General features: G+C 51.6%; 1 protein-coding gene across 3 annotated transcripts in view; it reads right to left on the bottom strand.

Annotated features, from left to right (window-relative positions):
- Nucleotides 1-1,141: 1,141 nt before the first annotated feature.
- DAG1 (dystroglycan 1) overlaps nt 1,142-15,418 on the bottom strand; it is a 49,341-nt gene continuing 35,064 nt past the window's right edge. For all 3 annotated transcript variants that reach the window (XM_057368047.1, XM_057368048.1, XM_057368049.1), the window contains exon 3: nt 1,142-4,016. In XM_057368047.1, coding sequence (XP_057224030.1) covers nt 1,608-4,016 — 2,409 coding nt within the window. In that variant the 3' untranslated portion in view covers nt 1,142-1,607. The remainder of the gene's footprint in view (nt 4,017-15,418) is intronic.

The raw sequence follows: 15,418 nt of genomic DNA, 5'->3' as shown, positions 1-15,418 counted from the left end.
CTATCCCCCGCACCGGGGCGGCCCCACCGCGGCTCCGGCTATCCCCCGCACCGGGGCGGCCCCACCGCGGCTCCGGCTATCCCCCGCACCGGGGCCGCCCCAGCGCCTCCCGCAGACCGGCACCGGCATCCCCGGGCGGGTTTAATTTTCGCACAGCGAGGACATCGCCCCGCGACGCCGGGACCGAAGCCGGGGGTTGAGCACCGCCCCCGTCCCCTCCCGGGGCCACCCCGGCGCCCGGGCAGCGCCGTCCCGGAGGGAAACCGTGGGTCCGGCCCCGGTGTGCGGGGTCAGCTCTCCGCGAGGGGAGCACACGGGCAAATCCCGGCTGGGGATGCCGGGGCGCGGAGCAGAGGGGATGGGGACGGTACCGGTACCGTGGCGGGTCCCCGGGGGCCGGCCCGAGAGGGCTGAGCCCGTACAAATTGCTGGCAGCTGCACACCGGTTTGTAAGTCTTTTTTTTTTTAATAAAACAATCGGAATCTGTATCAAAAATTTAGTAAAAAATTAGATTTGAGAGTTCACTGATTTTTTTTTTTCTATTAACTATTCCTGGCGCGCTTTTTTTTTTATTTTTCTTTTTATTTTTTTAAAACTTTTTTATCTTTTCCAACAGTGTCCAGGCTGGAGTGTTGGCGTGAGGCCAGCGAGGCCGTTCCCGCACGGCCCCAAGGAACAGCCGGGACAGAGAACACACCCCACACCCCACGGGGCGGTGGTTTCGCTTAAAATCGAGCCCCCAACCCCGGTGCTCGCTGGGAAGCAGAGAAGTCGTCGTGGCAGGGGACTCGGCTCACCCTCCCGCGAGCGTTCCCCGACACAGCAATCCACCCCGCGCTCAGCCACGGGCACCCCAGGACAGGCTGACCCAACTCATGACTATTTTATGATGCGTGAGAAAGATAAGATTTCTTTGATTAAAAATAAAATAAAAATGATAAAAGAATCAAACCCCGAACCAAGAAGCTGATCCACCCCGAGAGGAGGAGGAGGAGGAGAAGGCTGGCTGGCCCCAAGGGCCTTCCCCTGACCAGCCCATGGAGCTCACCTGCAGCACAGCACTGCCCTCCCCCTCCCCAAAAACTACACATCCCAGTTTAGGTAAACAGCAGATTAAATGTAAAAACTTAAACCATCGACTTCAGAAAGTCCCTTGAATTTAATTATTTTTAGGCTACCTTTCATGTTACGTCCTGTAGCTAGACACACGTGAATAGAAAAAACAGTACAGTTAGTGTTAAAGGCAAACAGCGGAGACCCAGAGTGCTACCCCAGTGCTGCCTGCTCCTCCCGACCCGGCCCGACCCGTCCCGACCCCCCTCCCTGCCCACCGCCCCGGCCCCGGCCGAAGCCCAGCCACCGGGAAGGCGTCTTTGAGCCGAGAATTTTTTTCTATGAATAAAATAAAACCAAAGCTTGTTAGGCAAAAATAAAACAAGTGTCCCCCGAGTCCCGCGAGCGCTCCGGTGCGGTGGGYGCAGCCGGGGAGAGCCTGCTGGGGAGCGGGCTGGGGTTTTGTGTTCCCGGCTGGCGAGGGGGCTGCCGGCCCACAGACAGCACCGGTGTGGAGCTGGAGGCCCCTTCTCCCCCGAGAGCCTCGCATTTGTTAAGGGGGCACGTAGGGCGGTGGGGACCTGTACGGGGTCATGTTCTTCGGGCGGGAACCTTTCCCCTCCATGGGTGCAGTGAAGGGSGGGGGAGGCTGGTAGGGCGGTGCGTTGGGGTCCTCGTCCCGCAGCGGAGTGTACTCCCCGATGGTGTCCTGGTTGAGCGGCGTGGTCTCTGGCATGCTCTGGTTGGGGTACTCTGGAGGGGGCAGTGGGGCTTTCTCCTCCTGGAGGATGAGGGGCATGCTGGAGGACGGTGGGGGCTTGGAGTCATCCAGCTCGTCAGCAAAGATGATGGGCACACCTTTCTTTATGAAGGTGGCCTGGTCTTCGATAGTCAGCTTGCCTTTCCTCTTCTTGCGGTAGCAGATCATGGCGATGATGCCGGCCACGAGGAGGATGGCAGCCACCACCACGGCAGGGATGACGGTGTGCAGGTACACATCGTCTTCGCTGCTCTTCTCAGGGTCTTTGCCTGCCGCCACCGTCGGCGCTGCCTCCGGGATCACCTTGCCATCCTTGGTCACAGGGACGAACTGGAAGTCCTTGCAGCTGCCGGAACCAACCACAGACACGTTCAGAGGCTTGAATTCGGGATGCAGGACGTTGGAGAAAGCTGGGCTCGGCCTGCCGGAGTCATCTGCAATTTTTCTGCTCAAAGTCCGAATCTGTTCCCGGGGGCAGGGCTCCAGGGGCAGTGTGTTGTTTGTCCACTCCACWATGAGGGAGCCTTTGGTGATGCCCTGCACTGTGATTGTGCTGCTGTTTCTGTCGCCGAACGCCAGAGCCAACTTCTTCACCAGCATTATCTTCTTATGGATGTCACTCACCACTGCCTTGTGGTCCCCTTCCAGCCTGGCCTTGAACTTCACTGGAGACTTGTCCCCATGCGGGCGTTTGTGGACATGGATTTCAAAGGCATCCACAGCAAAAAGCCCACCCTTGTCAGTGGCGTACATGAAGTACTCATGCTTCCCAATGTGGTTGTGGTCCGGCATGCCGTACATGAGCTGGCTGGTGCTGTTAAACTGCACCCACGAATTCTCTTCAATCATCTGCTGCTCCTTCAGCTTCAAGGTCAGCTGCAGCTTGTCAGTGGTGGTGTCCTCCTTGTCGTAGAAGGTATCTGACGGGATCTTAACCTCAAAGTAYGTGCCCTCCCACGCGTCGACCCTGTCAATGTGGTTCGTCAGCTTGGGTGGCTCGTTGGGCTCCCAGGGCCGGGGCAGCCCGCTAGCTGTGGTGCGCACACGGGACGGCGGAGAGGCTGTTGTCAGCTTGGAGATGGGGGATCTKGTTGTGCTGGGAGGCTTTGTTGGACGGGGCGTTTTGGGCCTTCGAGTAGGCCTTCGCGTTATTGCTGTGGAGGAATCTGTCGTGGACGGCGTGCCTGGCCTCAGGGTGGAGACTCTCGGTTTCTTGGTGGTAGTTGAGGGCGGTGTGATCACTGCCGTGGGCTCTACGTACCCGGGCATCGTGGGGCGAATCGGCACGGAGGCCGTGCCCGTGCCTTCTGCTACCCTGGTTGGCTGGATCGGCCCCAGTGTGGGTGTCTGGACAATGGGGCCTCTGGTTCTGATGGTGACYGTCGGCTTCCTCGGCAGCGGAATGGGCTCCCGGGCAGGGGGTGCCATTGTCTCTGTGGGAGGCGCGATGGCGGGTGATGTTGGGGTGGGGACAATCCTGGTGGGAGGCTCTTGTGCGGCAGTGGTGGGCGGCCCGATGGCAGTCAAAGGCGTAGGGGTGGCATTGATCTGCCGCCGCATCCTCTTTGGGAGGTGAGGTTTCTTGTTAGCAATGTGCCAGCCAACAACAGGGTAGCCAAGGCGGGCAGACATGGTTCCTTCCTTAGCTGGAGCCTCCACCTTGCTGATGTTGGGGACACTGTTTTGGCTCAGSGAACATCCCAGTTTCCATGAGAGTAAGGCCCCGTTTTCCACCACCTTCTTTGCATTTCCCGGTCCAGCCATGAAAGCTGACATGTCAAAGAGTCTGTTATTTACAACAGGAACCAACTTCATGTTATGMAGTTCCACCTCTGAAAAACTTCTCATTCTGTTTAAGAGTTCAATCCTCTGCTTTGGTGTCATTTTTGTTAAGTCGGCATCCAAGATGACAGTCAGGATAGTGACCGGCTCTTCTGAGCCGCACACGAACGGCGTTGTGTCACTTGTGTCTTGGACAGCCACTCGCACCGACTGAGGCTCGTTGTGGTCTTCTTGGTGGACCTCAACAGAGAAGACGTTTGTGGTCTGCGGGACGTAGCTCCCGTTCGGGAAGGGCTGCAGTGTGGTCACCGAGATGTAGTGGACACCTTTGTCCGTGTCAAGGGGCAGCCCTTCCAGGGAGCTGCTCTCCGTGTTCCAGTGCAACCAAGAAGGCAAGGAGTCCTTCCCAGCTTCAGAGATCTACCAAACAAACAATAAAAAGATGCTTTTAGAAGYACAGCATTAGGACAGGTTCTAGAAGCAGTAATGCTTAATTTCAAGGATTAAAGAAAAAAACTGAAATGTAACAACTCGGGAAGGAACATCCTGGCCAGAGCATRGCAGCCTTTGCCTCCTCCACATTTTGGCAAGGACGAGCTCTGCAGGGTGCACTGGACCCAAAGGGCTTAAGGGGCCACAAGAGGTCACACAGTCCCACAAGACCCCCTCGCCTACAAGGGCTCCAACACTTGCTGTGCAACTAACAAGCACAAGTGGTTCTTTTTCTCTGAGGGCAGACAGGGAGTTTACATCATGGGGACAGTGACAAAGCTCAGGGCGAAGTTATGCCATGCAGCAGAGCTGATCCAGCAACTGCCCTCTTCCCACTCCTTCCTCTCAGCTTGGCCATCTTGCTCCTTTCCTCACCCCATCACACCCTGCCCACCCTACACACATCAAGTCCACTGCTGCAGCCGCTCAGCAGAATATGTATTTTCTCCACTAACTTTCAGCTTGTCCCACTGTCTCCAGAATCAGGATCAGCCAAAGGGGAAGGGCAGAAGCTGGCAAACCATGGTGCAGAGTCCCCGGCCTGGCTGGAGCACTTAACAAGCAGCAGGAAATCCCAAAAGCTACACGGTGTTGTCTTGCATTGCCAGAATAACAGCAGCTGGGGATGAAGGAGGGGAGCAGACCTGGCATGATGGCCAGTGTGGGCAGGCAGAAATGCAGCACAAGGGCTGGAGATCACACAGGACAGCATGCCAGCCTGGCTTTATCCTCAGGCTTAGCTTAAAATGAAGGATTTCACTTTCACAAAACAACTTGCTGCTGCAAGGGAAGGCTTTGTCTCAGAGCACAGGCACCTCAGGACTTCAACACACTCTCTACTACTTCCTTCAGGCTGGTGGACCCCTAYCTCCTGCCCTGGGTGGTGGCTGAGGGTGGGTGCAAACCCCCAAGCCCCCCCAGTTCCCAGCAGCTGACATCCGTGTGCACTACAGCCGCTCGTGGATCACGCGGCACAGCGGAGCCGCTCGGGCTGCACGGCACAAGGGGTGAGGCTGCCAGCTCGGTGGACTGTGACATTTCCTGGGGCTGTAGGTACTCCAGAGTGAGTAACCTGAGCTTCATCACCTCCCAGGCCAGGAGGCGTTTGGCAAGTGCCCTAGCTGGGCTTTCCAGAACTCTGTGAGGAATCTCCCCCTGACATTCTGAGCAAACAGGATGCTTTGGGGCCCATGGAGACACATTTAGCAGCCTGGTCAAGGCTCTGGGCTCGCTTCAGTCCAACACAGAGCCAGGCTCTAACTCTGCCTGAAAGGGTGCTTTGGTTCTCTGCAGCTCTGTCAAGCTTATACATATTTCATAATTTACCCAAATGCAAAGCTGGGAGAGGAGTTTCGCAAGGAAACCTGCCTGGCAGGAGCATTCCTGCATCCAGCAGMAGGTGCAGAGCTGGGGCTCGACTAGCCAGACTGCAGATCCTGCTGGGAAAAGCCCCTGGATGGACAAGGAATGATGCCTGGTGCTGCAGGGCTGGGCGCACTGTGAGTCCTGGGTGCCTGTCCCCTGTGGCTGCAGGCAGGACTCAGGCAGCAYCCTGGGGCTCACCCCTGCACTGTGGGTTTTAGCACACTCAAGGGTCTGGATGCACAGCTCTGCCACCATAACGTAAAACCCAAAAGTCTTTTGGCAAGAGCAGCACAAAAAAGCTTTTGTGCAAGAGCTGCAGAAGGTTTTAGCCATGATCACACAGGCAACACCCTCATTCGTCTCCTCTGTAAAGGACCAGCCCCACTTTAGCCACCCTGGACAAGCTGGAGAGCACATCATGACACACACGGTGGGCACAGYCTATCGAGCAGAGTTTAAAGCTCTCAGCACAGCTTTAGTAACTCCTCACCAGCAATATCCCAGAGCAGGAAATTCAGATTCTTGTTTACAACAGCTGGAGGAAGCTGTCCCAAGGGACACACACCTCAGTATGCACCACCCAGACAGGCAYCAACATGTGAGCATCCTTCCCCTGGGCCTTGCTGTGCACCCACGTGTCTGGCAGAGGACAGGGGGTTTTGGCAGGGCTGTGGCTGCATTTGCTCCCCCTCCTGCAAAAACAGGAGCTGCTTTTAGCCCAGCCATCCCAACGGAAGGGCAGCCCTTCACCTGAGCCAGGCACAGGGAGCCAAGCCTTGCTCCTGCAGGAACAAAGGACCCAATTGTCCTTCCTTGGCATTTCTTCTACCAAGAGAGAACAAAKGCAAGGTCTGCTCCTGCCTAGCCAAAAGGACTGACCTGCCCTTGTCTTCCTTTAAGAAAGTGTCGTTTCATCGCACCCTCTAAAAACTGAGATGCCAGGACAGTGTCCAGTGCAATCCAACATTTACAGTAGTAGGAGCTGGATGGTGCCACTCTTTATCTTCTTGTGCCAAAATTAGCCACTAACCTGCCCACTGCCACTGTGGAGGAGGAAGGGCTGGGCTGGGCACACATCAGGAACAGAAACATAGGGAGCCMGGACAAAGCCACAGTGTTATTGAGGCTTACACAATCAAGAAGAATAAAACCTTTAATAGCGAGTGGTTAAATTCACTCTGAATGTGTAATTTTAGGCTGCATTTGGAACAAATCTTCCCCTTCTGTGCATTCTGCAAAAGCCCTTAATTACAGGATCACACACTCTATACAGCTTTCCTGAGAGTCAGGGTTTGCTGCTGCTGCCTCCTCCCTGGGCACTGGCATGACTTGAGGAGGAAACCCACAAGCAGCARTACTTTACCCATTCTCATGTCACAGGGTGATTCTCCCTTCAGTCATGTCTTCTACTTCTGACAGCCAAACTCACTTCAGAGAGGTGGCCAACCCCACATGCAAAAATCACTAGGGAGGGACAGGGCAGTCTTAATATTCCTGCTTGGAAAACCATTTCTGACCTACAGTTCACATGTAGGGCCCACGCTAGAAAAGGAAACTGCAGCCAGACAGATTCACACCAAAAACTAGGCTCTCCTGAAAAACAAAAACAGGCCAAGCAATCACTGACTGGGATGACTTGTTCTAGCAGGGAGGTGACAGTTGCAAAACATTTAGAAACCCATTTAAACTTGATTTAAAAAGAGCTGAGCTAGTTCAACTGTATTCAGTCTGTGAGAAAATGTGGACTGTTTCTACAGGCTCTGCAAGAGACGACTAAGAAAATCAAATTTACGTGGATTACTCTTATGAAGCCCATGAAGATGCCTGTGCCTCCCCTGGGAAATCTTTGAGAATGCAACAAGTCGCAATCATTGTCTCTGCACTGCTTTAAACACAACAACTGACCTGATAGCAGAAATCACCCGTGTTCATGAGACAGAGGAAGAGCCCAGAAAGATTAGAGTAGATAAATAAAGATGTTATCAGGATGGATAAAAATACTTGTTCCTAAACAAACGCTGAGCAGCGGAGCCCTTGGTGTGGGTCTGTCCTGTTCATCGTCACTGCTGTGTTCATGGTAGTGTGAAGCTGGGAGCAGGGAGACGTGGACTCTGTTCTAGAAATATTTCCTTTAACTATTGCTTCAAAGGGTGTTTGTTAAGGCTACACATAGTTAATGATTCGGGATCTCTARTTTTCATGTTAAAAGTTTCCCAGTTTTCTATGTACGCAGTATCAGCCATAAGCCCTGCCATTTCCCTCAAGGGATCTCTAGTTTCAAAATAACTCTTCAGTTGCCCAAGTTTTAAAAAARAGAGACTGTCTTTGTTTTCCCATTATTTGAGATAATTGTAAATGAATACTTATCGACTAAAGATTACAAAAGCCTGGCAGTGTATTGAAGATCATTAAAAAAATTAGCCATGATTGCGATTTAAAATACATCCAGTGGTCTGGCTGTTTTTGAAGACCTTGTTCACAAAATCCTTTCAGATAGACATGGTGTGTTATTTTTAGGCCAGCCAAGAGCAGTCAGCTCATGAAAGAAGATAGCTCAGTTTGACTTGTTTTTTTAAACTTGGATCTTAAAGCCCTGTAGCCAGTAAGACAAAGATAAGCAAAGGAGCAGTGAGCAAAACTGCTGCCTTGAGGGAATTCAGGCAAAAACTACATTCTTGCCTACACGAGTGCCCTTTAATCCTCCAGGTATTTAGTCCTCCTCCTACTGATGAATCCCCTGAAAAGAAGGCAGCGAGCCCTTTGCCAGGAGACAGGTACTGTAGGATCCTGCCACAGGTGTCCACTATTTTCACCTCTGTGAAATCTTCCCAGTCYTGGAAGTACCCAATGGGATATTCCCTGTCTGTGCTGCCAGACCTTTGCATGGGCAGCAGCAACTGGGAGTCAGCTCCTTTCAAATCASTCCTAAAAACCCCCTGACTGCTTTTAGGCAGAGTCAGCATGGACAGTCCTGCAGCTCTGCCAGATCTCCCACTGCCCCCTTCCCCTCCTTGTGTCCAGCTGCTGCTAGAGACCAACCCAGTGCCAGGGGTTTTATCTGGGGTATAATTACTGATGACAATTTACTGTAGCCAGACTCCTGCAGCATCATCCCAACACACATGGCCAGCAGAGGAATACCCCAGCTGAGCCCTCCATACGGCGAGCTGAGCTGTGCCCAACTGACTGACCCAGCCAGTGTCACACCAAGTCTGCAGGCTCAGGATTCTGCAAGCAATTAACCAGCAGGCAGGGGAAGAAAATGGAAATTCAAACRCAATTCAAATGCAAATACAACTGCAGAAAAAGAGTCAAGCCTAGGCTGTTTGCCTAAGCCCAAGCTTCATCTTAACCCCCTGCTAATGCTGCAGCTCAGGCAGTGTTGGCAGCAGAGGCAACAGGCAGCTCAGGCCTGAATCAGACCCATGGGCAGGCAGATTCCCACTGCCTTGTCCCACACAAGTGGGGGTAGGGACACTGGTTCCAGTGCTGCTGGAACTGTGGGCACTGCAATGATCTGTGGTGCTGGCACAGCCAGACTGGAGCCTGGAGAARTGACGGGCATGGGGCCTGCAAGCTCCAGGTCAGAGGATGGAGTTCCCATTTTGGGAGGCAGGCTCTGCCTGTGGATCATCAGGTGCACTCCTCACCCGGCACAAAGGCTGCATCAGGGCCTGCAGWCCAAGCTGTCCAGGCACCACACCCCCAGGAAAGTCCCACAGCAGCAGAGGCTGCTGCACTGGGTCATGGAATGTGATGGTGCAAGGCAGGAGCTGGACACCCCTCAGCCCACAACAGCTGCCAGAGCCTGCCAGAGTTCAAGAAATGTTTGGACAATGCTCTCAGTCATATGGTGATCTTTTGTATTGTTCTGTGGTGGGCCAAGGCTTGGACTCAATGGTCCTTGTGGGTCCCTTCCAACTCTGAATATCCTATGATTCTATGAAGCTGTGAGCCTTTGGCCCCAAGGAACAGCCCTGCTGGYAAGGTTGGCCTGTGTGCACCCAGGAGAGGTTGTGTGAAGGAGCCTCCAAATTTACTCCCCACCTCTTTCCTCAAACACAACAGAACTACAAACTAGGACATCAGACAGGCCATGCCTAGAAACACAAAGCCCAGAAAACAGTGGTGCAAGGAGGGTGGGCACCTCTCAGAGCCTTCTGCTCACTGGGCACAGCTACAGAGCTGCTGCAGGGCTGTGCTAAGGGAAAGCTCAGGCTGGACAAAGGAAAGTTGCATTTGGCACAGTGAGCAGGGAGGAACTGCAGCACAYGTGATTCCCTGTGGAGGGGACTGCAATACCTGCCAGACCTTTTCAGTATCCTTAGGAGACACTGCTCCTCTGGGCTGCTGTGGGCCTTGCACTAAAGGCCCAGGAACTCATGGACAAAAACAAGCTRCTCCAGGACATTTCCTGCAGATGCCTCTGCCCCTGGAAGTCTAAAAACAGCCCAGAGACTCCACCAGCTCTCAGATGTACGTCAGTCTCRGTGACCCGAGCCTTCATTACCAGCAGGAGCTCACCACCTCTGTTCASAGACCAAAAGCCACATGAGAACAGTCGGTAATTGGTGCTATGTTTGTGCACAGGTAGGTCAGGATGGTTGAACTAACCCCACATTTTGGCTGGTCCCACACAAAGCCCTGCAAAGCTCTTCCTGTATGTCTGCATGCACTGAAGCTGTCGCTTTAGAAAAACAAATCAAACGTCCCAGCCCAGAAAGCTGAGCTAAGGGGGAATAAGGCTTTCAGAGGCCACATCACTGGTCCTGGCCCTCATCTTCAAGTTCAAACTTCAGCCTCTGAAGGACCAGGTAGCAAAGCTATTYGAAGTAGCTGCTCTCCTTTTACGTGCTCACGAAAACCTGAACAAGAAGTTTACGTGCCTGCTGCTAATCTGCATTTTCCAGCCATTCAAGGAGCGAGTAAAGCCTCATGCACAGAAAGCAGCCCTCCTCCTCTGTGGAGGTGGATGTAGAGCTGTGCTRTGGACTCAGCCTGCCTTCCCCTCGAGCTGAGCTTTGTCTCACCAGCTTCTTTACCGTCARTAAAATGGCTCCACAACGGTGCAGGCTGAGCGGCTATGCCCAGCCCATGCCACCCTCGCATACTCCTGCCATGACRGCCTCTTTTCCAGATGCGCCTCTGTGCTGGCTATAAGGACACCATTCAGCGTCCCACTCTGCCTGGGCAAGGGAACACAACAGCTGTTTCACTGGGAGGTCACTACAAAACATTGAGTGTCCCAAGAAATCCTCCTTTCATCGGTCCATGCAAGCAGCTTGGAAGGATTTGTTTAGCCTTATTGTTGGAGCGGGAAGGCACARCCCGCCCGCGCCAGGGCTGGGGTCAGCACGGGCTGCCCACACCCGGCTTTATCCCTTGTCCAGGGGGCGAGCACAGGGCAGGAAAAGCCTCAAATGGCTTTAAAAAAAAGTTTGGTCGGGCTCTTCTTTCAGCACGACTTTTTATAAGCGAAAGGCCAAAGGGAAGCAAAAATACCACAAAGCAGGGATGCCAAGTGCTGGGGGTTTAGTGCTGCCACCGCACAGCTAACCAGCYCTGGCAATTTATTCCTGCCATCAGCAGATTGCTGGAAAGCTGGCTTTCAAGAGCATGGCAAGGAAAGGCAGACCGGATCTTGCAGTCTCAGGTCTGCTCCTTCTCAGGATTCTCATTACCATCACATTCCTCCGTCTCCCTGGATGCTCGGAGCAACAACCTGTAAGAGCAGGACAAAACAAGGAACTTCCCAGCCGTCTGAAAAGCCAGTTTATAATTAGATCGAGTCACATTTTCCACTCCTCCAAATTCAGAGCTTGTTACTAAGTGTGCACTGAAAATGCCAAATTCTCTGACTCGGTCTCGCTGCAGGAAAAAGATAAGCGTCCCCCTCGGTCTCCCCACAGGAATCTTATCAGCTCATCTTATCGYTCAGATTGCAGCGTGGCAACCAAGCAAAGCCCTGCCCAAGTCCTCCTTTGCCTGGACCTGTTCCAGGCACTGCCATTTATCCCCGTGTGCTCCCCTGTAAATAGCGGCTGTTGCTGCACCTCCCAGTCAGTCCAAGAAAACCGGGGACCCCAGGGAGGAGGTGAAGCTCAAATGTTTTGACACGGAAAGCCTTTTAAGATACCCAACTTGATGACACAGCCCCTCTGGAGGGCTCTTTGCTTCTCTTCTTCCTCTGAGAAATGCCACTTTAATAAATTTCACATTCAGTTAAAATGCTTTGAAATAAAGATCATTGCAAGAGGGAGAAAAAAAAAAGTCAGTATTTTGTGGTTTTCTTCCCTGAAACCAAGCGTGTCCTGGTACTGCAGGCTGGCTGCCAACATCCAGCCCTTGGCTYCAGGGCTGGAGCAGGACTGAGGTGAGGAGCACAGCCCTGACAGGAGATACCCATGTCAGGMCTCCTGCAACCCAATCTCTGTGGATCCTGTTTATAAATCAAGGTCCCTGACATCTGATGAGAGCAAAGCTGTTCAATAAAAGCCACTTCAGCAGATGGCAAATAGAACAACCATTGGAAACTCAGCCTCCTGCTTGGAAAGTTTAGTGGTGGACTTGGCAGTGSTGGGTTAATGGTTGGGCTCRATAATCTAAAAGGTATTTTCCAACCTAAACAACTCCGTGATTCTATGAAAACAAGACTCCTTTTTTTCCCAGATGGATATCCAGTCTCTGATAACCTCCAAACCTGCTTCATAGCTGCACTGTGTAATTCATCTGAGTGAATTCTGTTCTAATTGCTTTCCCACCAGCCATGTTTGCTTACAGAGACAGCTTCTCAGGRCCTCTGCTACATCTTTTATCTGTCTTTCCAAAGCCCTGGTGAGACCCAAAACCAATCGGGGGCTAAGACACAGACAAGAATGATCACCTGTGCTCACCCGAGCTGCTCAGCATTGGTTACAAACCCATGCAGATCTGCTCTGTGGGATGCATCCCACCCTGAACACTATCCGAATTGAAGACAAGTCAGCAGTTTTACATGACCTTCAAGGAAAACACAGCAGATCTCCTGCTCTGGCAGGGATGTRCCTTGGGAAGCAGTACACACCAGGAGTTTCTCTCCTTCCAGCATGCTTTATAGATCCATTTTTAAACAAAAGCTATTAAATAGTATCTCTGTGTATTGTGGGCATACACATTTAGGATAKCAAACTATACAAAGGCTCAATTCCTAGTGGGCATTGTATCCTTGTGGGGATATCATATCTTGGCTGGTGGGATGAGTGGAGAGCCATGTTTGGCAGCAGCCACCACCCCAAATCATGCACCTCACCTTATGTCCTCTTCTGGGACTTAACAACTGGAAGCAGCAAAAACTACAGACCTGGGTATTTCAGCTGATAAGAAAATGTCCAAAACAAAGCAAAGCAGACATGGAAAAGCAAACGATTGTAGGATATCTCAAACAAGGTTATTTATAGAAGAGAAAAGGAAGTTTTGATGCTTTTATAAAAGGTTCTGGTAAAAATTTCATCTGGAATGTTTTGTATTGCTGTGGTCATACGAACATAAGAAAAATAAAYTCAAGCTGGAGGAGCTGCAGAAGACAGCTGCAAGGCTGAGAGGAAGGAAAGAAAGCTTATTTTATGAGAAAGACTAAAGAGGTTGGCTTGTTTAACCTAATAAAATCAAGATGGGGAATATGCCTGTCACCTATAAATACATAAGGGAAGTAAATATTATGAAGGTAGAATTGATTTAGGCTAAAGGGCAGCACATATAAATATTTCTAGCCATCTCTAAATTTAGGCTAGAAGCTGCATTTTTAATCAGAGCAGCCAAATTCTGGAGCAGCTTCAAATGGAAGTGGCAGGAACAGGAAATCCAACTGGTCTTTGACCGGAGCATGATCTGTTCTTTGGCAGGACATAGTTGAGAGGTAACRGGTCAGACTCCACACAGTTCTCAGTGGAAATGGGGTAGGGAGCTGATGATTGGTGAGGGTACCAGCACCAATGCCCACTTTTACTCTGTCCCAGCCAGCATCTGCCAGGAGCCAGTGGGAACCTGCACACCATCACGCTGTCTGTATGGCAAAGTGGCTGTATGGTACAGTGAAATTGGGTGTTTTAACCCAAACCTTGTAAGAATAGCATGTTTTGGTGTCAAACATAGCAGAAAGGGCTGCAAGGTGCCTTTTAGAAAGGCACAGCAAGGAGTTTTAATTTCCAGCCACCTCCAGACAGCAGGAGAGCAGTCTTGCAGCMAAAGCCCTGCTGTAGTGAGGAAGCTAGAGGACAGCATCTGCACTGACCTGCTGCCAAATCCAACAGCTGGAATACCTGCAAACTGCAGCTGCTCTTCAGAGGACACGATACTGCCTGACCAAAGCACTTGCTTGGGAACACAAGGCACAGGGGAAGGGTGTTACCACGGCCACAAGGCCTTGCAGGCAGCTGGCTCTGAGCAACATGGAAACACTGAAATTAAGACACGTGGTAGTTTTTTTTACTTCTTTTCTCAGCAGATTGAGCACATTCAATAAACTTGCTTTTGTCCTTAGCCATAAAAYCTCACCTGTTGTTCAGCAGCTTTGGGGGTGCAGGGAAAGGCAGGGGACTGCTCCCAGGAGCACATACCTGACTGTGCAGGAGTGCGTGCCTGCGGGGCACTCCTCCGCCATGCTGCACATGCCTGGCGTTGTTTCCATCCCACAACTGAGTTTGCAGAGAAAAGTATTTTGTCTACAGCTGGCTGGAATCTGCTAACAAGCAGGGAGAGGATCTGAGAAGGAGGTTCAAGGCGATCCCCCCCGCAATCCTAGAAAAATCGGTGGGAATCATCTAGAAATTAAGCAATTRCTCTTTCTCCAGGTTCCAGTGGGAAGCTCCTGGGAGTCTGGGGACATCGACTGTCAGCATTTTTTAAAAAAATAAAATTAGAACCGATTTATTTGAAATTTAAAGGGAAAAAGTACAGAGAACCACATCTCACGGTAAATCCTGACCCATCTCAGAAGGCACAGCCCATATTCTTCCTTAGCAGGGTTTAAATACAGCAGATAGCAAGATCCAGAAGTATTATGTTTTTACTGCTCCAGCAGAGAAATGCCCGGCTGCCTGAGAAAAAGACCAGAGCAAKTTGCCCTGAGACTTACCAGTAAAACAAAAATGCACTGTAGCACCCAAAAATGCCTACACAGTTCTCACTAGCCAGGAATCAAATCCCCATAGCAAAGGTCAGCTTGTACTCAGCAGCCAATGTGCATTCTCTGCAAGCAGAAACCTTCCAAAGACAGCAGCTAAGTGAGAGCCTGCTGCACTTTTAAAATCAATTTCAAGGTGAACAGATGCAACATGCACTCGGGTAAACCCAAGGATGAGCATGAAAATCACTCCCAGAATTTGCTGGACTACACACAACCAGCAGCTGCTGGGTTCTGCTCCAGCCCAGTCCATTCCAGACTCTCCAAACACATTGGTGTTGGTCAACATACCTCACACCTACAAGGCAGAGGTATAATTCAAAGCCATCAGGTGGGGTGAAAATAATCATCAGTATTTTGCTGCAGCTACTGGATCTATCACAGATGACTTTAGTGTCAGGAAAAGACGACAGAGGAAGCTGCGGTGTTATATAAACACTGACAGTTATTCTTGCCATCAAAGCAGCTATTAGACAACACCAGAACAAGCCACTTGGATGCAAAATCCCAAACCAAAGTTATCATTTCTGTAACAGGAGATCTGGGATTCACCACACCCACCCAGGCTCTGGCAGCCCAGTCCTGTGCTGTGAGCACAGGCTGTGGGTGAGGCTGGGCAGCTGACCTTGGTCATCTCAGAGTCATGGAGACCAGCCTGGCCCCTTCCCTGACTCCTCTGGCCAGGGGATTGCTCACTGCCCTCATCCCCCTGTCTGACCCTGTGCCTGGAACAGCTGCATTCTTCAGATTTTCTGCCCACCCCTGGCACATTGTGGTCTGGCACTCTCACTGGAGCCAGCGGGAT

The sequence above is a fragment of the Malurus melanocephalus genome, unplaced genomic scaffold, assembly GCF_030028575.1.
Source record: "Malurus melanocephalus ecotype Western Australia unplaced genomic scaffold, MMel_1.1 scaffold_87, whole genome shotgun sequence".
NCBI classification, from domain to species: Eukaryota; Metazoa; Chordata; class Aves; order Passeriformes; family Maluridae; genus Malurus; species Malurus melanocephalus.
Note: the sequence above shows the minus strand (reverse complement) of the source record. Positions and strands in the feature narration are given on the sequence as shown.